Below are 25858 nucleotides of genomic sequence, written 5' to 3'. Positions count from 1 at the left end.
TCACCGAATAATTGTGTCAGCGAGACTAAGGGTCAATGTAAGTTTTTAATACACTCAGTTCTGTTTTCAAATACTCGGTCTTCCAGAAGATTTTAACCGAAAACTGCAACATATAATCAAGAGCATTTCAAAGCACACATGAATGCGGTAACTACAACCATTCAAGGCAGAAATATTGGCCGCCCAACAATAGTTATTAAAAAGAAAAACTCATAGCGGGATATGTTTCAGTTGCTTTCACATGGTGATGAGAAAGTTGTTTGAAAGAAAGCAGAGGACGTGTCTTTAGCGAAACACAATCAGTGTCAATACACAGATGCGATAGTAGTACATTTCGTTTCATCCTGTATACAATAGTTTCGGCTTCTCTTCTTCCTTCTCCTTCAACTTAATTTCTTCTTCGCAGCTCGCCGCTGAAACCAGCAGCGCAGAATGTGCCAGAATTTTGCTGGAAGCGGGTGCATCTGCCGGGACGCGGGATGACAGCGGGATGTCAGCACTGACGCTGATGGTCTCCAAGATGCCCAGTGTGGTGAGTAAAAATAACATTGATCTTTCCACTATTGGAGTATTATTTGATATACCTAAAAAAGCAAGCAAATTGAGCAATACGCCAATACACTCTTTTAGTTTTTTTTCCATCGACTCAGAGCAAACATTCCTATTTCTTAGCCTCTCGGGAGAACAACCGACACCCACCATGCTGAGCACGTTCAGCTCTCACCAACTCCTCACGTTTTCCTTTCCCAGATAGGCACCGCTTGTATATCTTCCCCAGCTGAGATTTTTCACAGAGGTTCACTGAAGCTCATGATTATGGGTATGCTGGTGATAGATTTCTTTATGGTTTCTCAAACCATGTAGTCACTTTGCTGAGGATAGCCGAAATTTCCACTGCTTACTGCTGATCTTACAGTGGACGATGGGAACGGCGTTGTGGATGTCGCTAATTGGTTAATTCTAAATCCTTCGGTCCTATATGCTCTGTCTTCGGTGAACTGCGGCACTGATCATTTTTTTTATGTTGCATGAACAAAGGCATCCACAATATAAGAATTTCTGTTCCATCCATGTTGTCATGGTGACGTCTTGCATGTCCAGTGTGTCTTATTTATGTTGGTCTGTAGTGGTTGTTTTGGTTCTCTTGTCCTTAATGATTAATTGATATATACATATGTCTTTCTTTTCTAGGCGCTTCGTGCGTTGGATCAGTTCCACATCATGGATAGACCTCACCGCAAGCAGCGATATTATCTCAACTTTCTTGAGTATTGTGATCCCCCAGACACGAAAAATCGCTCGGTTCTTACATCACCCGTAAACACGGTTGTGGAAATGAACTGCTTCGAGCTGGTCATGCATCCAATATTTCAACGACTGATCGAAGTGAAATGGCAATTTTTTGGTATGAGGGCATGGCTAGGAATCTTTCTGAACGTCTTACTTTCCGTCGCGTACACTGTTCTTGGAATTACTCATCCAAACAATATAGAAAATTATTACTTTCCTTTAAGCGCAAACGGCTGGAGAATACCATTGGAGGCACTTGTTGTGATCCTGACGTTCAACGAAATTAGGAAAGAGGTAAAAGAGTTCTACCAGTCGAGACGAGAGAACCAAAAGTTCATTTCCTGGAGAAAGAAGGAGATTAAACGTGATTTAGATTACTCCCATCCACGTTGGACTCAGGAAAAAACTTACATTAAGCAGTATATTCGGCAGGTGAAAGAGCGAAAAAGGTTTTATTTTCAAGACAGATGGAATTACTTTGACTGGATGACGTATGCGATGCTAATAGTGGTCATCGCACTGCACATTATTAATGTCGTTGTCCAAAACAAGAGATATAATGATGTTTTCATTCGAATCCTCGCATGCACCATCATATTCGTCTGGGTCAGACTCCTGAAGTTCGCTAGACCCTTTCCGACCCAAGGTCCATTTGTGGTCATCTTGGATAACATTCTTGCGGACACTTTCAGATGGGCCTTTGTCATTGCCATGTTCTATATCCCTTATGCCGTTGCTTTTTGGATGTTGTTTGGTGGTCGCTCGGAAAAACCTGTCAGAGGTTACGAAGATTGGTACCACTTGGTTTACACGATTGTTCGATATCCACTAGTAGACAACTATGGCTTCGAGCGCTTGGAGGAAGCCGCTCCAATTATGGCACGTGTCCTATGTGGAACGTTTCTCATCTTTTCTGCTATTATTCTGATGAACCTGTACATTGCTCTGTTGTCAAATACGTTTCAACGTGTTTATGACAACGCCCGTGCCACTGCGGCTATGCAACGCGCCCGCCTACTGCAAGATCTGGAGTCGGACGCATCCGACAAGACTGTTAGCCGCTATCGGGAACACATCCGAAACAGGTGTAGCCCAGATGGGAATGATTACCTTGTGATTACATCTGACGAAGAAGAACAGAATAGGAAACAAAAAGAAAAGATTGCCATGGTACATTCCATTGTCAGCGATCGTCTGGGAGGCAAAAAGTTTGGAAAAGTCCAGAAAAGCGAGTTCGATACAGTACTGGAAGACATCGACCTTTTGAAACGAACGCAAAAAGAGATGGAAAAATCAATTGATCGACTTCATCTTCGGCTGGACGAGATTGGAAGCCTTAACGCCATCATCTATGAAGAACTAACTAAGCTGATGCAGCACGGGAAGGAGCGGATGTCAGCGATTAGCGGTGTCAATGAAGGAGTCTCCAACTTGAAGAGTAACATGGAGGAGAAGTTTGGAAGTCTTGCAACCGGCGTCGATTTGAAATTCGAAAATCTCGAGACGGAGGCCAATGCAAGAAGCAGCGCATTAGGGAGCAGCATGAGCACGCGGTTTGATCAACTGGAAATTGAGTTCAAAGATACTAGATCACAGTATGATAAGTATGTAGAGGAAACGGCAGCACGCCATGCAAGCTATGAACAGGAAATGACTGCTAGAGTAAAGGATCTGGAGGCTTACATAGTCAGCATAGAAGAAGACAGACACAAGGAGAAAAAAGAGAGAAGACCGAGTTCGAGACCGAAAAGTACATCAAGCGACTCGGGTGGCTTTCAAACTGTCGAAACGAACAGAGGAGTGGTGAAGGCAGCTACGACTTCCACAAGTAAAGTCAATGAAGATGCCACCAAGTTGTTCCGCACCGACATCGAGAAAGACGGAAGAAGCTCCGCAGAGAAACAGCGAAGAAGAACTATCACCTTGTCTGGCCAAGCTGCAAGAGATGAGTACATTGCCAGACTTAAAGAAAGTATGACGACGACTACATCAGGAGAAAGCGGCACACAAAGAGAAAATGATGACGTGAATATTGAAGACGTGACTTCATAAAACTGCGCTGATAAGCTTTGTTGACATGCGTTGCCAAAGTTTAAACCCAGAAACATTTGCAATCAGTCTTGCATAGTTTCATAGCTGTCCAATAAGAGCACACAATATATATCCCTATTTTTAAAAACAAGGAATCAGAATGTTTCAGTGGTTACAATTGACAGTGCAGTGGAATCCAGTCTTACATCCACCCATTACATTTTTACGGCTACTTATTTTTGTTATTCGTCTCTAAGCTGAGAACCACGTTGACTCGCCAGTTCCTCTAGGAAAAGCGTCATTTTACTTTTAGTTGTATTTTTTTTTACTTTAAGGGAGAGTTTTACTAACATTAGATTGTTGTTAAGCAAAGTCAAGCCACACACAGTTCATTCAGCAATAATATATATACAGAACCGAGCATCCCTTTATAACAAGAACACAGAACCGAGCATCCCTTTACAACAAGAACAATCCCTTTAAGAACAATGGCCTTATTTATGTTTATCGATATTTATAAGTGAGCAGAGGTATACTTTAAATTGAAATAACCCTGTTCCAATCGGAGATATCCTGGTTTGAGCTAGTGAAAATGCACTTTGTTAGCGGCGATGAGTCGTTTGACATTGGCTCCCGCCACTCTTGCCTATCAAATATTATTTCTCTCTTCTGTTCGCTGTTGATCTCAAGCAAGTTCAGCCTAATTTTGACATTTAATCTTAAAGGGACAGTATCACGCTATTTTTAGTAACACATTGAAAATCGGAAAGACGCTATTCGGTTGATAGCAGCCAAGATATAATGACGAAATTCCATTAAAAGACTATAAGAATGTAAAGAAACTATCCACGGATATTTTCGCCGGCAGATGACCAAAATGGAGAGGGGTTCAAATTTGAAAACGTCCGGCGGACGTTTTCAAATTTCGCTGTTGCAACGCACTAAAATCACAGCTTGTACTATATTTTGGTTCAACCTTTCGTCTTAGAATCGCTATCAATATTTCTTTAAATTAGCGATTGAGAAATTAATTAACACAGTGTTCAAAGTTTAAATTTAGTGGATTTTGGCCAAAAATCATGATATCTCCCATCCATCTCCCACGATACTGCCCCTTTAAGAGCCAGGGGCAGATTCAAGAGGCCTTCCTATAAGTTAAAATATATCTTAAGTATTATAGTCGTTCAGAAACAATACTTGGGATACATCCTAACTTAAGGGGGGGGGGGGGGGGAGGATGGCGGGCGTCGTGAATCTGGTCCCAATTTGGCGAAATTAGACTTGCGTTTCATTTCATTGGTCATTTTCATGTTCTACTTTCGCATTCACAATGGCCGCGAGCCAGTTAGCTTACAAGGTTCAGGTAAACCAGTGACCTTCAATTCTAGAAATAACAAATTAAGACGAACTAAAATGTAATGTACAAAATTCTTGAAAGTAAGTTTATTATGTAACTGAAAAAAGTTCTTAAAAATAAAAGCCGTTATCAAATATGTTACCACAGAGAGTGAAGAAAATTCCCCAAAAAGGGCCAATATTATGACCGTAAAATAAAACCCACAACAAGAATTAACTTAACAATGGTCCATTGGGCAAGAGATGCATTAATAACAGTAAAGAGCGAACGAGAGCTATCGTGGACTTAATCAGAAATTCCGGCATAAGGCATGAGGAAAATGTTTTAACACAGTTGCAAATTTATTATTCGTTGAAGCACTTTGGAAAAAAAAATCGATAATGCACTTCTTGTCCTGCTCTTTTGGGACTGTTTTGTTTTGTTCGTCAGCTTACGCTTACACCTGTCACCGTCTACAGCCCGACAGCGGTAACGTCAGCTTGTGTACCGTAACATTTATTTACCTCATTAATGTAATCAGCCAATCAGGAAGCTTTTAAGCCCTTACGTATATGTTGTATCCTACGTGTCGATTTCAAAGTAATTTCCCGGCATCGGTCACAGTGTTCAAAACATCTCAGAAAAATGATTAGGGTTTTTCGACATTCTCTTGAAATTGAAGTAAAATGTTCAGCGACCAAAGTTGGAAGAAGCAATTTGAAAGTTTCGGGAAAATTGTTGAAGAATCGAATAATTCTTGTTTTGTTTTGTTTTTTGAACCCATTTGACTGACTTGTCCAAAGTTGTATGAAAATTCACAGTGTCGTGTGAATATTGTATGAAGATTCAAAAAGTTGTATGAAGATTCAAAGTGTCGTGTCCACCAACTATTAGATGGAAATAGCTTTTCCTTTCCGCTTTTTAATTTACCAAAGCCATATAGGACAACGCTTTGGGGAAAACATTCCTCTTAATTGTCTTCATAAGCCACGGAGCAAGCTCATTTTCTTTCGCAATTTTCTGTCCAGGCATTATCACATCCGGCGGAGTAACTGGCTCGTTTAGATAGCGATGCTTGAGCTGCCACATGTCAAATCCGATACAGCGTCGGGTGTGATTGGACGAGCCAATTCGGGAGTGGCAGTCTTTCCCGCACTGAGAGGAGGTGAAAACTAACGCTGGTCTGTCTGTCTGGTTTTGGACCTTTCTTCTCGGTCTCTTCGCCTCGGAATGTTGGGCAAGCGTCTCGTCAAACTTGAGGAGGCCCTTTTGCACCACCTGTCGCCAGGTCGCTCGTTCTGAGGTTAAGGCTTCCCGGGTGATCAGGCCGATGCTCATGGCCCTTAGGTCTCTCTTGCAGACGTCAACAAATATTATGATAAGCTTCTTTATACCAACAAGTGACAAGAACACAGGAGAAATTGGTATATAGACCTATGTCAATCATCTTCTTGATTCAACTATTTGCCCTTCTGGCGCTAGTTGTCCAAAGAGCGGACAACTTTATCCACTGGACAAATCTTCCCTTCAGATTAAACGTTTGAAAAGGTCTTCCGTATTACCCCATTTTATCACGAGTAAAGGAATTTTTTTATAACATTGTATGCACAAATTAAGTATGTGGATGTGCGGAAATCTTGCCGAATGCTTTATTTGGAGTATATTTTATTCGCTGCATGGATAGTGACTTATCCCATTGATCAGTAATGTTATCATTATTTCAGCAACTGGATTCTGATTCATGTGGAGCACATATATAAAAGAACTTATTCAAAAAGTATATTTGTTAAGTTGCTGATCAAGGATCAGTAGATTACTACAGTTGATTTCTCACAAAGCTTATCCTGCATTACTGCATTGTAATAAAACCGCAATTCAAAGGATGGTGAAAACTGAACAAATCAAGTTGGGAATTGATTGCATAATGATTGAGTACAAACACACCGATAATTAACCTGATTTACAACATTGTCTAAGGTTGAGCACTTTTCAAATTGAATCGCATCGTATGGAAAACCTGATTAGCAACTGTGGTAAGACTCACCGCAGACTCAAACGAAATAACAACTTAATTCAATATTTCAAGATATGATTCAACTTGCCGGGCGGGGTTACTTGAAAATTTTATTCGAACTAGTAAATGACTGAATTTTCGATGGCAACTACCAAACATCTCAGTTTACAGTTGTTTGAAACGACTCTGAAGGAGATGAACAGTTACCATGCATCGATAATAGAGCCAACCGCAGAATTTACAACTGAAATCGTCATTTTCAAGCAACAGTGCCACCAATCGAACTCTTAATATGTACAGAAAATAAGTAATCTGGTAGCCATAAACCCGCCGAAAGTCGAATGCCTGGCATATCTCCAATTGTAAAATTAAAGTTATTGCAACTTTTATTATATTAACCTGACACATATTTTCAATTTGTGTTTGACTACAGGAAACGACATCTTTCAAAGTTTAAAACATTCATCATCTCGGCTGCTGTTTGATTATGGCTGCAAACCAGAAGCTGTGTAAAGTTGGAAGATTGGAGCACCTTAGAAACATTTCTTTCATGTGAGTAAGAACGAAAAGATAAAATATGAAAGCAATGCACCTGTGATTAAAAAAAAAAACTGAAAACTATCTAATTGAAACACCATATCAAACAATTAAGAACCAAAATACCAACAATGCTACACAGACACAATCTGAGGTAGGAATCTATCTTCAAAACGTTTTAAAAACATATCTACTCTATGCAATTTAATATCATGACCATTCAATACACAGCATACATGCTTCACCACATCTTGGGTAAGTACTTATTCTTCAAGACTTCATGGTATGTATAAAATTCCGGCAAAAGAACTTTGCAAGGATTGAAATTTTTGAAAACTAGACAAGAATGAAAGCTTTCTCAGATTCAATTTCAACGAATGTCACTATTCACATGCTGTGACGTGGATCTTTACCTTGTGAGACACGATTTAAAAGGGGACTGTACAAAACCCTTCCCGCAAACCCACAACACACTAAAAGACTAAGTAATACAACAAATTTAATAAATTTAGTATACATAAACGCTTAGTAAACACAATAAACTGTAACGTAAAAAAAAAATTCTTAACCTAATTAATTATCTTAAACTAAATTACTTATTTCAGTTCAGTTCCTTCCTTGTCCTTGAAGTCTTCTCCAGGCACAAACAAACTGCTACTTCAACCACTCGCATAAACAAACCGCACCAACAACCGTTCACACAAACCTCTCCTTCTTCTCTTCTGGCGCCTTTTCTCTTCTTTGTTCCCGTCTTGTTTGACTCCTTCGCACTCACTTTTAATTTCTATGCACACGCCTTGAACTCCTGTTCACTCGCCGCCGCCGACAAAAGGGTTTATGTTAGGGAAAACACGGCTGGCTCCTGCCAATGGCTCTTGACAGTGACTTGAGCGACTTCTCCTTCGACCTTGCAATACTAACCTTTTTGCTTCTTCTCACTTCTCAGTCCTATTTCTCCTTCCAAGAATAACAACCAACTACACAACAACAACTTTGATCTCTATTTAAATACTGTACACAATTACGACATTACAAAGAAGATTCCAGAAAACGCTAACTAGAAGATGTACAATAAATGCTGATTACACAATAAGATACAAAATACACGGTAACGGGAATAATAATAGTTAGTTAGACTACATTGAAATTTACAATACTACACACAATTTCCTAAGACAATAACTACTAATATACTAGTGACATTTTTGACTGATAAAAATACGACGAATTAAGACTACAAATAATTAACAATATCCCTAACGAATTTAGATAATGAAAAAGAAACGATTAAATTTCTACACGCAAACACGAAACATGAAAATGCAAACATGAAATGAAAACAACGAACACATGAATAATATGAATTTTGTGGCACATGCACACACCCAGTCATAAGAGGGAAAAACAACAGATGTGCTATAGGATGTCGAGGCGCTATAACACGATTTGTTCGCTGCGGAAACTAAATAATTTGTAATAGACCAAAAAAAGTATCTAGAAAACGTCAATGTATCAAGCAATCTTGATTAAAAAGAATGTTACAATTTTATGTTAATGCATAGTAAATGGTCTTGGAGGAAACTAACTATAGCTCTCCTTAGAGAAGCATCAGCACGCCCTCCTGAGATCTTTCCGCTGTTTAAAAATAGATTAACAGATTTAACTCACGTTCCTATTAAAGAGAAGTGAGAAGTGCAATTAATATCTTCTCTTATTTCTGTATTTTTAAGGAACTTACAAACAGTTATTGTTATGATCTATGACTTCCCTGATAGTCTGTTACAAATCGAGTTAAAACGTAGATTCGCTGAAAAAAAAAAGTACAGCATTATCTTTAGCCTATGTAAACATTTCCTTGAGAATCACGAAACTAGCGTCCTTTTCAAGCGTCCGACTAATGTTGTGTCAAACCCGGCTATGTGATTACATTAAACGTGACTCTAGTTTACTGAGTACGACGTTTGAAACCAAATCGTACCACGAGTAAGTAAGACTGCAAGCTATGTCGTGTTAATGATTCTAAGTCTCTAACTTTAGAAACTTTATTCAGTCATCAGGCTTCTGGTTTCTTTGCTATTCCACCAAGAACATAGACGGACAGCAGCAGGCTGTAACAATTTGCAGTGCCACCCTGACCTATCAATTCAAAAGTAAAGGTCCTGTTAGGTTGACATTTTGGCAACTTTCCTCAAGACATCGCTAGCGATAAATTACTGTTATTTTAACAAAGGCCCAACAATGATTTGCATGTAAATTCTTCTACATATTAATAAGAAGCGATTCGAGTAGATAACCCAACCCTGTTTTCCCTGTTGGTGAAATGAAATATTTTCGTCGCCGAAAAAAATTAGTGGCAAGAAATGCGGAAAGTACGCTGAAAAAGTAGTATGGACAAACAGTCTGAACAGGACATCGAGAACGTACTTCTGTCTGTATCTGCTCGCAAAATAACAAAAACAGCCAATGTAAAGAAGTGATCATATTGACACTTAAAAATTCTATACTTCGACCATTACTGCCATCAACTTACACTAGAAGGAATGGAAAAAGACTACTTGTGGCCGGAATGAAAAGAAAATCGATATATACATGTCAACGAACGATTTCATAAATTAAAGTAACATTTAAAGAATCCGATTAGTAGTGATTAGAAACTAAAGCTGTACTTTGATTCGGTGAACATCTTGTTAGATCAAATAATAATTTAAAGCTGAAATTTCACTGTATTGTGTGCCATTTGTATCATTCTTTCTGGCACTGTTCGGCACAGCATACGTAGCCAGTGAGTGTCACCGTAATTTTGCTTCTACTGCATCTCGTCATGATACGAAACATGGCTAAAAATTTCAAAGAGCATAGCCACATTGTTCTGTGGTAGAACAAGACATATAACGGACTTGCACGTCTTTACCTGCATGTCCCGATGTTGACACAGTTCTGGTGTTGTTTTAATCCAAAATCCTTTGAAAAGTATAAGCGGCACATAACAGGTCATCTTGTGAAGATTTGCATCGCTCCTGCCCATTAAAAGTTTGGTTTCCTGAGTATACGTACTTGATTATTTTGTGTTCTTAACTTGGGACAATGTTCGTAGTTCCTTCTTCAAAGATTAGTCCATTTTTTTGTCTCTCGCCAACCGTCACATGGAAAACTATTTTTCCTCATCGTTCCCTGTCGCCTCAACACAAGAAATCGCGGGGATGCTGTAGCGGAAATCACTTTAATTGGTTGTTTTGAGAAATGAAAATCCATAAAAAAGTGGGCTGTGGATTTGTATCAGCTCATTTTCCCTTGTCATGATTTCGACGGGGTTGCTTTGTCAAGCGAAACCAAAATAGTGCCAAAGCACAGCTTAGATTCTTTGGGCCTTGTAATCAATCTCTTTGCTTTCTGCAGTGACCCAATTTCGTCGCACTTTTAAGATGTACTATACAGTGAGAAAGGAGAGAGAGAGAGCATTATTTTAAATTTCAATCAAAGAGATTTGCTTGAGATTTGTTTGAATCGTCGAGGGTAACAGCGTTCCAGTTTTCTTTACATTCATGCAAAATTCTGCATCATGTTTTCATTTACGGAATACCAATGTTCAGCATTAGCAGCAAACATCCCGTGTGGTCCATAACCCTTGATAGAGAACAACGATAACATTTTTAGGTTTCAGCAATGCCGTTCTTTATTGTTAATAACATTATTATGCAAACCCCTCCTACAAAAAACCCAAAGGGTTATTTATGTGATTCGTGGAAACTACCAGTATGAACGTTCCGCTCTGCAGTCTGAAGTGAATATTCCGCTCTCCGAGACAATCTTCCGTCCAGTGAAAGCGCTGATCACGCCATAAAGGAAACCCTTGATTACATTAGCAAGAGGCAGCAATTCAAACAAGCAGGCTTCTAATCAACAGAAACCAATGGAAAGCCGCGGTAATAAAGTATTTCCTCTGGAAGCAAAGGAAAAGGGATGTGGACTTTATGGAACACAAAGACTTCCATATGATCTGGCAAACGGTTTGCCTCCAAAGTCATCCACCATTGAGCTTCGTCAACTTCCAAGTCCTTACTACTCACTAAGTGAAGACCAGAGCCTCTTGCAAGGTGCATTGCAAAGTGAAAGTGAGAGCGAACGTCGACCGCCCAGCTCACCAGGTACCTTGATGAAGAGGCGAGGCAGTAACGCGGTAAACCGCGAGAAAATGCTGCAAAAGATGATTACAACCTCAAGCGATGCAAATCCGAGGAAGCGAAAGATAAGTGCAGGTTCGTGCGGTCCAATTTTGGAATTTCCCGTAGAATTAATGTATGAGGAGAACGAAGGAGAAGGTAGTAATAGGAAGGAGCGCCAAGACAGGGAGGAAAACGGGAACCAGACTGACGTGCAAAGTGAAAGTGAATGTGTTGGGCGAAACAAACCAGAAGACCCAAACCAAGCCTTGCTGCAGTATTTTGCCAAGCTGTCGAGCTATGCCAATGAGGACGATTCATTGGATACAGAGCATATTCAATCATTGTTACAAGAGGGGGCTTCAGTGAACACCAGTGATCGATTTGGTCAAACTTTACTTCATGAAGTGTCCAGAACTTGGGGAGTAGATGTTGCACAGTTCTTCATTGAACAAGGTAAGGCAAGCAAATCTCTCGGTATGCAGTAGCCGCCTTTAAACATGGATCTCTAAAAAGTTTTTAATACTTAATATGTAAATAGGTGTTAATGAGATTAGATAGGGGAGACATGCCTCTGCTATAATATCTGAAATTAACGCAAATAAAGGGAAGATATTACTTCGAAAGAGAAAACAAACTTGAATACGGCAAAAACGTTTGCCTAATATACAACTAAACATGCAATAACTGAAATCTTAGAATTACGGCTTATGAGAGCTTCAATTGACGATGCACTGATAGATAATGCTACACCCTGGAGCAGGATCATGATTTAGAATTTTTGCCCAAAATTGAATTATCGTGCGTCAAGGAAATGAATCATTGAATGAATCATTGAATGAATCGCTTTTTTGCAAAGGTCGTACAAATAATTCAGCCTGGAAGGCTTTGTTTGTTAAAGAAATGTGAAACTTCCATCAACAATCCTCGTAATGCACCTAAAAGCAATTCTGGTTAGATACTCGTGGATTTCGATTCAGTTCAAAAGGGTTATATGTATGAAAATTCGCCTGAGCCAACAAGCCATTGCCTAACTTAAAACTTGTTCAGCAGAGGAAATTTTCAAGAGGTACTAATATTTAATTGGCCTCATCCTATCTATTAACATTTACCATTCCATCTGACTGACTACCCTTGGGGCATACACAAAGATATTAGATTAGCAGCAGGGGTTGGTCTCATTTTAATTACCTTTTGTTGTCGATCATTGAAAGCGGTTCGCTTTTATATATAGCTGTATTGTATGTGGCGAAGTTTTTAATTCACTTTGCTGACAGGCTCTGAAAAGGGTTATGGTCCATTTTCGCGACAATATCTCTCCAGAGACCAAAAGTTGCTTCTGTTTGTCAAAAGTTGGTCTTGTTAAATTTTCAATTGAAAATGCCTGAGCTGGAGAAATAAAACAAACAAATGATTGCAGAACAAGTATTTGTGGAATGCGAAGAGGTTGTACGATAATTTCTATGTTGAATGCTTGCTCACGTTTTTTTGACAGATGTTGCAAACGTTAAACAATTTATTTATTGTGTGATTTGCTACTTACCATTTTAGGCCATACGCTGGCTTATAACTTGTCTATACAGGTTCTGGTTTTGCCCGGAAAGAAAAGACAACGTGATTAAACAACAGTCTTTGGACTATAGTCAACTGAAACCAATCAATTCAATAGGTATGACCAATGACAATTACTTTATCGACATTGATTGATTTTCTTAATCATTAAAGTCGAAATTACTCAAGAGTACTTCCTAATTGGTACTGATGGTATTCATTGCTATCAGAGGCGATCAATAATAGGCTTCGCATTAGTGATATTAACAACATTAATAACACTTACACTTCCACTTCCATACCAAAAAAAGCCCTGGTACGTCTAGTACAAAAGTATTTATAAGGAAAGCACTGATCGATCCGACTAAACAAGAGCTCTTTGTCTTAAACGCAGAAACCTTAACGACTTCGTTAATGACCCTGTTCAGGGGTTTAATTAGTATCTTATAGGCGTGAGAATTTATCAAGATAATTTCTCTTGTTCTTGGTATTTAAGGGCTATTAACGGTAACACTGTTTCTTTTATCATACTATCCTTTACAGGCAGGTTAATGTCTAACAACCCTTGCTGTCAGTTTTGTTCTAGTGGCTCCAAAACGAGGATTATGCAATAGCATAATCTAATCTATGCGGCGCCATCCAATTTGACAATAAATTGGTACGTGTTAGGCTAAGCGTATGAGATATTGGGTCTTTTAAGTGAACGCTTACTTACTGTCGGCCTCTTTTGCACCTTTTTTGGCCCCACCTGGTTCATGTTCGTGACAGTTAAATTTCAGTCGAGTTTAAAAAAGTAAAAATCAATCTCGTTTTGTTTAAATAATAAACCGCCCCTCCGCGTGGCCATTTACTTCCAACAATGGTCATTTTATTATTTTGTTCTGTGAGGCCGTTTGGTGTGCTATCGTCAATAATAGAATCAGAGAGAAGTGGCGCGGCACAGATGGATGATTTTGTGGCAGTGTAGTGATCACTTCGTGTATTCGTGCTCCAGAATGTCTGCAAGTGTTTGTCACCCTTTTGCAAAACCTAAGCGTCTTAGATTAACTGAGTGGCTTAGCACAACATAGATATTGCTGAGGGTTTAACCATTATACTGATCACTGTGATAAATACATAACTTCTCCTTTTACTGCCAATACCGGCCCGCTGATAGTAAGTGTGGCAACTTCTCTGAACACTTAGTACCCGAGGCAACTATTTGACGCAGTGAACAACTTACCGGGTTCACGGTAGGCGGGTGATGGCATCTCAGTTATCAATTAAAGTTTCGGTCGTTTCGCAACTATACTGAGTAAAAAAAGTTTGATATAGTGCTCAAAGACATCAGCTTCAACGTCCCATGTAACGATACGAAAAAGACGCTAGACCAGCTTCTTCTTCACCTGAAGCAGCAGGTCAGTGGAAAGGCGACCACCTTGCAGAGGAACATGGAGGACTCTTGAGACTGAAGCAAAATTGACGCGCAGCGTGCTGGAAAGCAAAATCAACGGAAGGTTTGATCTATCAGAAGTGGACTCAAGGAATGTTCCTTGTACTGTGATCGGTATGAAGAGGTAATGATGGCAAACTGCCATGTTTTAATCTGTTAACCCCATTTAGCCTGTGCTTTTTGCATAAAGGCCATTGAGGCCATTGCAATGAGTCTTGGCTTGGCCCTAAAAGTGGATTGATGACGTGATACCTCGTAAGAATTACGTCATGTGTTCTTCATAGCCCCTATCTTGGATCCGCCATCTTGACTTTCACGATACTGTTTCCCCAAACCTAGAGTAAGTCATTCAAACTGGTTCAAAATTTCTCAACGGCGATATAAATAAGCATCAAATTGATAAAAATTGTAACATTCACGAGAATAAAATTAAAATTTCTCATAAAAAGGTAAAAAAAAAATCCAAATTTGAAAAAAAAAAAAAAAAAAGAAAACCGGTTGTTAAATTATTGTTCCCATCATAGTTAATCGAGTGACTGGTTATTAAACGTTGCCATGAAAACAATGGTGCTGCAATTTATGTTAGTAGGGCCGCGACCGTGCACAATCCTTTGTTTTAAAGTTCATATGCACTACAGTTGAATATCTTAACAGGAATGTGATTGGTCATTTGCTTTAACACATTTCAAAATTCTATCGTCGTCTGTGCACGGTCAGGGTCAAAAATGTTAACAAAAACAAATAACAAAGAAGTTGGTAGAGCCTCATAACCATTGCCTTTTATTAACTATGTTCCCATGGAGGATGCTCTCTGACGATGTTGAGCATTGGTTTGCTGTAAATTAATAATACATATCTTGCGGGAATATAAACATTAATGGAGAAGCTATTATCCGGAACGATTAAATGAGATCGGAAGCACATCGAGATATCCATGTATCTACTTTTTCTTTCTCCCTTCTAACTACTTCTTGAACCTGCGGCGTCATGGAACTAATGCAGAAAGCAAAGAGACTGCTAACAACTCACCAGAAACCTAACTTGTGATTGGGTGCGACTGTTGTTTCGCTTGAAAAAGCACTCCCGCGGGAATAAAGACTCGGAAACGGGTACTGATACGTTGCTCCGCCAATTTGATGGATTGCCATTTTTCGAAACAACCAATCAAATTGAGTTCCATTTCGGCATGCTCACGAGTTCTTGCGTTGAGAAGATAATGTTGCTATTTTTGTGGTAAATTTACATCTTATGTGTTAGTTAACTATCCGGGAAGTAATAAGGTAACGGAAATAATAAAAATAACATGAAATTAATTTTATTTGTCAGTTTTCTTAGGAGGGTGAGTTAAAACTCCTTCTCAGCTTATGCAGCAGAAAGATCTCTAGAAGGATTGTTGGCGCTTATCTACGAGAGCGCTTATTTAAGTTATCGACGTTTGTATTAACATTGAAACATTCTTGTTATTCATAGTGGCTGAGCGGCACAAAGTGCCCTCGCTCGCTTTGAATATTCATAACCTTTTAACATTAAAACGAACGCCTCTTAAGTTTCCAAAACGTTTTCTGGCAGCCAATTGCTATAATAATCGGTTTCTCACATGACTTGGTGAGCGGTCAGTAATCCATTTAAACTTGCATTTCAACCGTCTCGTAGATATTACATGAGTAGGCTCGAAACGTTAGCCGGCTTTTCGTACGTAAATAAAATTAGACACGTTCTCTGGGTCACATGCGTAAAGAAAACTAGTTGAAGGGGGCTCATTTGTTTACATTTCTGTAACCCGTGCATGTATTGTTTCCTGTTATATTTATGTATTGTGCGTAAGTAAAGGCAGCTAAATTTACTTCTACACACACGAAATATATACGCGATACTTATAACTTATTATGCACACCCCTCCTGCAAAATCTCCCAGTTTAAAAGTTCCGCTTTCCGAGTCATTCGAACTTTCCAGTAAAAGCACTGATCGCGCCTGAAGGGAAAACCCTTGTATAGATTAACAAGTAGCAAAAATTAAAACGGGAACGTTTCCGATCGACGCAACTTACTTATGAAGCTTATTATGCACGCTCCTCCTACAAAACCCCCAGTTTTAAAGTTCCGCTTTCCGAGTCATTCGATCTCTCCAGTAGAAGCACTGATCACGCCGCAAGGGAAAATCCTTTTATAGATTAACAAGTAGCACCAATTAAAACAGGCACGTTTCCGATTGACACAACAAATGGAAAGCCGTAATAAAGTCTTCCCAATGGAAGGAAAGGAGAAGGACAGTGATAAGAATGGATTAAAGTGGGCGCGAAGGATTCAAAATGATTCGCTAAAGGATTTGCCTCCACCGTTGTCTACCCCTGAGCTTCGTCAACTCACTCCTTCTTCGTCACTCCCTCAATCCTCACTGAGCGGAGATGATAATGTCTTGCAAGGCGTATTTGCAAAGTGAAAGTGAAAATGAGTTATCACCGATCCCTTTACCAGGCAACTTGAAGAAGAGACGAAGTAGTAACGCGGCAAATCGCGAGAAAATTTGGCAAAAGATGAATGCAACCTCAAGCGATGCAAATCCGAAAAAAAAAAAATTCTGGAATTTTGGAATTTGCAGGAGAAATGTATGAGGGGAACAAAAGAAAAAAGGGAAATAAGACGGAGAATGAACATGGAAGTGACGAAAACGGGAACCACTACATGCAGAGTGAAAATGAATCCGTTGGGCACAAGAAACAGGAAGACCCGAACCAAGCCTTGTTGCAGTACTTCGTCAAGCTGTCGAGCTATTCCGATGACGACGATTCGTTGGACTTAAAACATATTCAATCGTTGTTACAACAGGGGGCTTCAGTGAACACCAGTGATCGATTCGGTCAAACGCTACTTCATGAAGTGTCTAGAACCTGGGGCGTAGATGTCGCACAGTTCTTCATTGAGCCAGGCAGGTACATCTGAGTCCAATTCCTGAATACATCGGTCGCACAAACATTGAGCTCGGTAAAGGTTTACAACACTTATTTAACGAATATTAATAATGATAAGGTAATGCCTTAAAACGTGTTTGTATTATGATATATAAAATTGTCAGGAATTGTGCGTGGAAATTTTTTTCAAAAACAAGGAAACTTCGAGAAGATAAAAAAAAAAAAAACCAAAATACTATGACTTATCCTGAATGTTGAGAACGACACATGAAAGTCTTACATGAAGTGTTGTAAGCGATGCACTGAAAGATTAGACTATACTTTAGGGCAGCACTCGACCTAAAATTATAGAAGCTGCTAGAGGGAAAAAAAAAATTAATGCATCTTTACCCAGGACGCTCTTTTAGAACCTACATTAATTAATGCCATTTTTTCCTGATTCAGTCGTGCGTCTCATAAGGTGTTAACTTTATTTGCCACAGGAAGGTATACTTGACATCGTTAACAACACTCGTAATGTACTTAGAATCAATTCAGGCCTGATAATCGCGGATTCGATCCTGTTGAAAGTTTTGAAGGGTAAACGTAACAAGAATTTGTCTGGGCCAGCATCCAGTGACTTAAAACTTGCTTCGCTAAGCAATCCTGAGAACCTACTCTAACTTCTAATTCTCACTCTTTCTTGTCAGTGATTCCTTTTTTAGCCACCTGATTGAGAAGATGTAGTAAATTCATTTATGCTAGTGATTGCGCACCTTTCAAACTTCTCTGATGGTCAAGACAACCAGTTTATCATGATCGGTTATCTCTTGTTGACAGTCTGGGGGCTGATTTACGTAAACGGGAATATAAATAAAACTATACTCTCTACTGTCTTGACCTTTTATGGTCAAGTTAATATCAAATACCCTTCCTCGTATTTTGGTCTAATGCCTATAAATATAACTGATTTTGTTGGGTTGTTGTGTTCGTTTGGTGTAATCGTGTCCTAGAACTTCCGTAAATATTGCTCGCTTGGTTACAAAACGTAATATTTTCTTTTACGAAGTCAGTGACTGCTAGGAACAAACTGTCTCGAGGGTTTGTGATGAAAGTGATCAATATATGATTTCTCAATATATAATTTCAGTGCCAACACAATAGCTTAGAGATAAATGAAAAGAGGAAAAAAAATAAATCGTCATTTCATCTTGCTATTTTAATAATGCAGTTAGGAGAATTAATACGTGAAGCATGTGACCGAAACACGGATCCGGATGGTAATTATGACGATACGTTTTGCCTTCTTAATTATGTTCTAGGTGCAGACATAAACAAAGCCGATAATTATGGCAGAACACCGTTACACGTGGCTGCCTTCGCAGATTATCCAGAGATGGTCCGGTTCCTCATCGAAAATGGCGCTGATTTTCACGTCACAACAAGAGGAGAGCTGCAAACACCGCTTCACTTTGCTGCGAGAAACGAAGCATCACAATGCGTCAAGATTCTACTTGCTCACGGGGCAACTCTTGAAGCTCGAGATTATAAACAGCGTACGCCCCTGCAGGTACGGTGAACAAAATTATTTTGCGGAGACGGTGTACGCATGTGAGAATTGAGAGCATGAGCATAGTGTAACATGACGGGGCAATCACATATTTTAAACTAGTTTCATACCAAAATTCTCTGATCCCCCACAGGCAATATATACCTTCAGTCTCTTCAACGAGGTGATTGCTCGACCTTGTCAGGCACGAACTTCACTTTCCTATGACCCAATTTACGTTTCGAAAGCGAGGTTTGATTGAAACATGAACACAAGCGTTGAAAGAACCACTAAACGAGGAAAGGGCGGCTAGCCCTGCTTGGTTACTCGGTCACTTGGATTTGACGTCAGCCGGTCGAACCAGGAGTCTTGGTCGCTCTCTGCTATATTTTGTTTCCTATCTTGAGGAAAAGTGTTTTTCTTTTGTTTTTTCGGCCAGTTGTCTCCTTGGTTTAAACCCAACGCTTTTATTCTGTTTTGTACTTCCATCGAAATGCAAGATTTCGAGAGAGCAATTCTCCCCGACCATTGTCGCAAAGTGTAATGTACTACACTGTTTGGATTCAATTGCTGCCATTTCGGCTCAAAGTCCTGTTTTGAAAGCTGGAAATTGAGATATTTGGTTTAGTGAGATTTTAACGTCAGAGGTAAAACAGGTGAAATGCAAGATTTAAAAGGCACTGAGACAAAAAATTATAGTTATCTCTCTCTTAGTCCTTTGAGCCCCCAGCCGCAAAAAAAAAAAAAAATAGATCTTTAAATTCAATGCATAAAAAATTCGATATTCAAACATGGGCAAAATTAGGGTTTGCAACTGTTGAAACTACTATAATTTAAAATTTCGCTACCTGTTCTTATCTAAGACAGTGAAAAAGGCGTCCCGTTTGGGATAGGCCTCCCCATAGGGCCCATTGTATGGTGTTTACCCCCGGGTTCACGTTTTATCCTGACTTTGGTCCCCAGGTCGCAGTGGAATCCAACAGTTCTGTGTGCGCAAGCATTTTGATGGAAGCAGGTGCATCTGCCGGCACGCGTGATGACAGCGGAATGTCAGCACTGACGTTAATGATCACAAAAATGCCGAGTGTGGTGAGTTAAACTGCACTAATTTTCTCCCTGTCCGGGAACGTTTGCATGCATGCCTTGGTGAACTACTGGAACAGATTTCATCTGCACAAAATAGGTGCATAAAACAACCGGACGAGGTTGGAGATCGGACCGCTAGAATTTGAACTTATTAAAACAACACAATCTTGCCCCATTCTACACCACTCATGTTACTTAAACTCCCTCCTCCTACGCTGTTCACAGATGCTATTACGTTGTAATAACCGACTGTTTCACTTTTGAAGCGGGTGGGGGAAACTTCAGTTGAAAACTGGCCTAGGCCAGAATCGTTAAGTCAGCTTTCATGTTTTCTTGTTAATTATTTTATTTCTTTTGTATTAGAATAATTTAAATGTTTGTTTCTCTGGGGTGAACGAGAAATGTATTCATCTGAAATTATAAAATTTTGGTGTCTGAACCAAAATCTAGCTCTTAAGATCATGTAATAAGTTACCAGGGACCGTAGTTCCCATCACCTACCCCCTTCCTCCCCAAATAAACAATTTTCGGAGTGATTACCTGGCGACAAAACATTGTAGCTGTGAGACTCAGCTTCACTCTCTTTTTTTCTGAACATGTTAAAGTTTTGTTCGTCCCTTAAGATAGCAAAAACGTTCCTCTAGAAAACAAAAAACCTCGTCCAGAAAGATGACGTAGAAACGAAAGTAGAAAATGACAAGATCTTCGAAGAATCGACAATAAACTGATATTCAGTAATAACTTTAAAGACGCCTCTATAGAAAAAAAAAACGTTTATTTTTTCCACTCTCAAAGAATTTGCACTCAAGGTATCTATAACAACTTCTGTTTGAGGGTCAAAAAGTAGGGTTGTCTTTAACAAATAAACATGCTGTTGACGTTAGTTGTAGCCAAACAACTATACCGGTTTCTTAGTTACTCCACGGCATAACCAAAATCATTCACCTTATTTTCATTTGAATTAATCGTGAAGGGCAAGCAACTTTCTTGATTTCTTTCTTTGAAGGCATGATTTTCATTGCTTATTAGGCACTTCGAGCATTGGATCAGTTCCACGTCACAGACAGATTCCACCGCAAACAACGATATTATCTCAACTTGCTGGATTATTGCGATCCACCGGACACAGAAAATCGTTCGGTTCTCACATCGCCCTTACGAGCGGTCGTTAATATGAACTGCTTTGAGCTGATCATGCATCCGATATTCCAACGACTGATCGAAGTCAAATGGCATTTTTTTGGCAAGAGGGCGTGGCTAGGGATTTTCCTGAACGTTTTGCTCACTATCACGTACACCGTTCTCGGAATTGCTCATCCCAACAACGAGGAGGACAGCTACTACCTTCCTCTCAGCAAGAACTACTGGCGAATACCCCTGGAGGTTCTCATCGTGATTCTAACTTTTAACGAAATCAGAAAAGAGGTGAAGGAGTTCTACCAGTCGAGACGAGAAAACAAAGAGTTCATTGCATGGAGAAAGAACGAAATTAAACGCGATTTACAATACTGTCATCCCCGATGGACTCAGGAGAAAACTTGTATTGAGCAGCTTGTTCGACAGATCGAGGGCCGCAAAAGGTCTTATTTTCAAGACAGATGGAATTACTTTGATTGGGTGACGTATCTAATGCTCATAATCGTAATCATACTACACATTATTAACGTCGTTGTACTAAAAAACAAGTACAATTATGTTTTCTTTCGGATCCTCGCATGCACCATCATATTGGTCTGGATCAGACTGCTGAAGTTCGCTAGACCCTTTCCGGCTCAAGGTCCATTTGTTGTCATTTTAGATAACATTCTTGGGGACACAATCAGATGGGGCTTTGTCGTTGCCATGTTCTACATCCCTTACGCCGTTGCTTTTTGGATGCTGTTTGGTGGTAACTCTGACAATCCTGAAGATCGGGTCAAGGGTTACGATTCAGTGTTTCATCTGGCTTATACTATTGTTCAGTATCCACTGGTGGACAACTATGGTTTTGAGCGCTTGGAAAAAGCCGATGGAACCATGGCACGTATACTGTGTGGAACATTTCTGATCATTTCCGCTATTGTTCTGATGAATTTGTACATTGCATTGCTGTCTAACACGTTTCAACGTGTCTATGACAACGCGCGTGCCACGGCGGCCATGCAACGCGCCCGTATTCTGCAAGATCTGGAGTCAGGTGCTTCAAACAAGACGGTTAATCGCTACAGAGAACATATCCGCACCGTAAGCTGCCCAGAAGAGAGCGACTACCTTGTGATTATATCCGAAGAAGAAGATGAGAGGAGGAAACATAAGGAAAAGATTTCCTTGGTCCATACCATTGTCAGCGACCGTCTTGGAGGCAAGAAGTTTGGGAGAGTCCAGCAAAGCGAGTTCGATACAGTGCTGGAGGATATCAGTCACCTAAAGCAGTCCCATAATGAGACGAAAAAGTTGCTAGATCGGCTTCTGCTTCAACTCAAGCAGCAGGGGAAAGAGCAGATGTTAGCAATAACCGGTGTCAGTGAAAAGACGACCACCTTGAAGAGAAACGTGGAGGAGATGTTCGAAAGCCTTGTGAGTGGTGTCGATGGGAGACTTGAAACTCTCGAGACTAAAGCCAAATTAAGAAGTAACGTGCTGGAGAGCAACATAAACACAGGGTTTGACCAGCTGGATGTCGACTTCAAGGAAATTTGCAGTCGGTATGATAAGTATGAAGAGGTAATGACGGCCAGGGTAGAAGATCTGGAAGTTTATATAGTCAGCGTCGAAGAAGACAAAAAAGAGAAAGGAGAAGAACGAACACCGAGTCCTTTACCAGAATTTGTTTCCAGCAACGGTTTCCAAGTTACTGAGGCGAACAAAGAATTGGAGGAAGCATTTTCAGCAACCACAACTGAGGCCGCTAGCGATGGCACAAATGTGTCCGACTTGGATAGGGACAAGGGAGACGCAACGGAGAGGCAGCGAAGAAGAAATATCACCTTGTCTGGCCAAGCGGCAAGAGACGAATATATTGCCAGACTGAAGAAAACTCTGATGAAGACTGCAGTAGAGAATGAGACAGAAAGAGACAAAAATGACTGAGACTTCGAAAAAGTTGAACTTTAAGTGAGATATTACATGTCAGACAAAGTGCCAAGAAAACATGCTATAGCATGACGTAGTGAAAGACTATATGATACGAGGCCAACTCGTACAGTCCAATCGTATATTTTCGGTAGCAACGTGCGGAAAAAAAACGTCAAAAGAACAAAACAAAATGAAAAGGAACAACTATGTTAAATGTATCGTCCGCTGCTTTCTTCTCAGACTACAAGACTTCTGGCTTAAACTGTAATCATTAATTATTCAGTGCATGAAAAAAAAAAAACAAAAAACAAAACTTAAAGTGCCTATGAAGTAAAAAATTTCTTGTTCTAATGATTATTATTTACTGATTCTTAATATGTAGGTTTTAGGTAAAACATTCACAACTCGGAATAAATCGAACCGAAAGTCTCAAATTTGGCGCCTAAAAGTGTCTCCATCTTGTGCGCGGCCAAAACGATCGTATTACAAAGCTGTGACGTAAGAAATACTTCAGAAGAGAAGTAAAAAAACTCTTCGAGGCATTCGCTACGTCATCACATCAGCATGGTCCTGAGCAAAGACTCGTTCCCAGTCCACGGGACACGATTTATTGAATTTTGAGGTTCTTTGGAGGGCGAAAGTGTCGGTTTTAGTTGATTTTGTCAATTTTTTTGTTATTTCGTAATCAGGACACGACAATCTTCAAAAATACGATTTTTTTTTTAAAATTCATAGGCACTTTAATAACCGGAGAGATATTAGCCCCAATTATACTCTGGGACATTAAACGTGAATTTCGTCTGACGCGCGCAAAAATATACATTTGTAATGTGGTGATATATATTAACGGCAACTTTAGACCCTTCTCTGGCCCCATACAATGCTGCTGGCTATTTAGTAGCGATAGATCTAGTACGAATAAAAGAGCTTGAAATCAACATTGCATAGAGAACGGACGAGTGCAAGACAAGTCTTGACAGTGCAAAGTTTTGGGTAAGGGTCCCGACTCCTGGCCAGAATGTATCTGTCCCTGGAGCTATGTTGTCACTGAGGTAAATCACTTTAATATTCCTCGGCAATACTTTTGTTCGTTCAAGTATATATGCATACCAGTATACCAGCTTAAATAGATATTCTAGATCAAAGCGGAAAATTGTAACCATTTCATACAGCCAAGCGTAGAACAAATCCCAAAATGGCAATTTTAGACTACCCTACTACAATAGAAGCTAGAATATGTACAGTCCATAAGTTTTTATCATGTGACAAAGAGATCATGATTGTTTCATTTTCTCTTGAATTGACTAATAGGAAAATGTTTATAGTTTGTATCTAACGTTTGCATTTTCTTTTAATTTTCGTACATTTTTTGTACTTTCCCTAGTACGTTAATCAAATGTATTGTTTGTAAGGATATGCCGCAAAAGTTGGATTCAGTTTATACCCTGAGCACAATAGACGGTCAGGAGGGTTCAGACTCACTGCATAACGACAAGACCACTGGCGAAACCAAAAACACACCTTATATCGACTTTATCTCGCCAATGTGAAACACGGGGAAAGAAAATTATGGGAACATAACGACCTAAACACTGATCTTTTCTTTATGTCCTCATGTCGTTACGTCCGTCACTAGTGTGAACCATGACTAACTGGCTGAGACGTTTTATATAAGGGTGTATAAATATCCTTACGTACAAGGTATCAGAGGCCTGAACGTAGATATTACATTCCTTAACATGTAGGGCTTGCGCATAACACGTTCGTAACAAGTTATTAGTGGCAGTTTCGGGTCTCAAAGATCTGAACACCATGAAATTTCGTCTTGTTATGTGTTTGTTAGGCTATCGCCAATCTGGGGCACCAGGGCAGGACTGGCATCTTAAGATAAGTGGGAGTTTTCTGCAGTCATTCTCTCCCTTCCGAAGGATTTTCTAGCGTTTCTTGTTGTGTTCTCTATCTTCAATAAACTACTTTCAACCGAGTGATCCAACATAGAGGTAGAGCAAATCCTTCGGAATGCAGGGAACGACTGCAGCAACAGGCTCCTACTTATCTTAAAATGCTTTATGCAACTGGGCCTAGGGACTCTGATCCTCGGAGAGTTTCTTCAAATCCCTTCACATCCAAAGAATGAAACCGAGGATAGATGGCAGTCAATTTCAATAGATAGCAATCAATGTTAATTTATAGGTCATTAATGGCAATCGATAGGCGAATCGATTACGAAAATCCTTCTGACCTTTTTTGGATTGTTATTGGGTTTCAATACCAGTCAATAGATTAATAAGTTGGTGTCGATTGTCATCGATTGATTTTGATTTTTTTACGTTTATACGGTCTGTATTAAGGGCGTCAGCAACGTCTATGGCGGAACATATGAAGAATTTTGAAATGAAGTTTCGTTTTGAAACGTTCATTTAACAGTTAAAATGACATGATATTGTTACCGTTTATGAAACGGAAAGTAACTGCATGGGTTCGTTTTGAAACGACAGACATACAGATTAGAGCCTTCACTTTTACAGCCTCTATCAAGGTACCAACGTCGTGTAAAATAAAATTAAAGTTAATCAAAATAAAACTGAAACGCTCACATTTTAGGTAGAGAAACGTGATAACCCCATGCAATTTCTTCAACCTTCGCGATCGGACTCCAATGTATGATCCTGCAGGCTCCTTTATCGATAGACACGTGGTTGAAAACGGGGAACTCAATGCTTTCCGCCTTAGCTTTGTCTCCTGGAAACACTGCTCGATGCGATTAACGTCTGTAAGTAAACGTCTTACAATCGATGAAAGTCAACCGGAACTTCTTTTACTGGAGGTCAGACACATGGTACCTTCAGGCAATCGATAATAATCGATAACCGACATTGCATGTGATAAATCGATTGGTCATCCACTGGCTCAAGCAAATTGTACCGACT

The 25858-nt window shown here is 39.7% G+C and overlaps 2 protein-coding genes across 2 annotated transcripts in view; both read left to right on the top strand.

The window, feature by feature from the left end:
- Positions 1-3342, top strand: part of LOC146470514 (uncharacterized) — an 8958-nt gene extending 5616 nt beyond the window's left edge. The window contains exons 3-4 of the mRNA XM_085122559.1: positions 407-532; positions 1192-3342. Coding sequence (XP_084978685.1) covers positions 407-532; positions 1192-3342 — 2277 coding nt within the window. The remainder of the gene's footprint in view (positions 1-406; positions 533-1191) is intronic.
- Positions 3343-10983: 7641 nt separating this feature from the next.
- On the top strand, positions 10984-25839 carry LOC146470513 (uncharacterized). Its single transcript, XM_085122547.1, has 4 exons — positions 10984-11824; positions 18562-18809; positions 19752-19877; positions 20904-25839. Exons 1-4 carry the CDS (start codon positions 11119-11121, stop codon positions 22941-22943), a joined length of 3120 nt encoding a protein of 1039 aa, XP_084978673.1. The 5' UTR covers positions 10984-11118; the 3' UTR covers positions 22944-25839.
- The last annotated feature ends 19 nt before the right edge of the window (positions 25840-25858 follow it).

Source organism: Pavona decussata, unplaced genomic scaffold, assembly GCF_977016875.1.
Source record: "Pavona decussata unplaced genomic scaffold, jaPavDecu1.1 SCAFFOLD_114, whole genome shotgun sequence".
In the NCBI taxonomy this organism is placed as follows: domain Eukaryota; kingdom Metazoa; phylum Cnidaria; class Anthozoa; order Scleractinia; family Agariciidae; genus Pavona; species Pavona decussata.
Note: the sequence above shows the minus strand (reverse complement) of the source record. Positions and strands in the feature narration are given on the sequence as shown.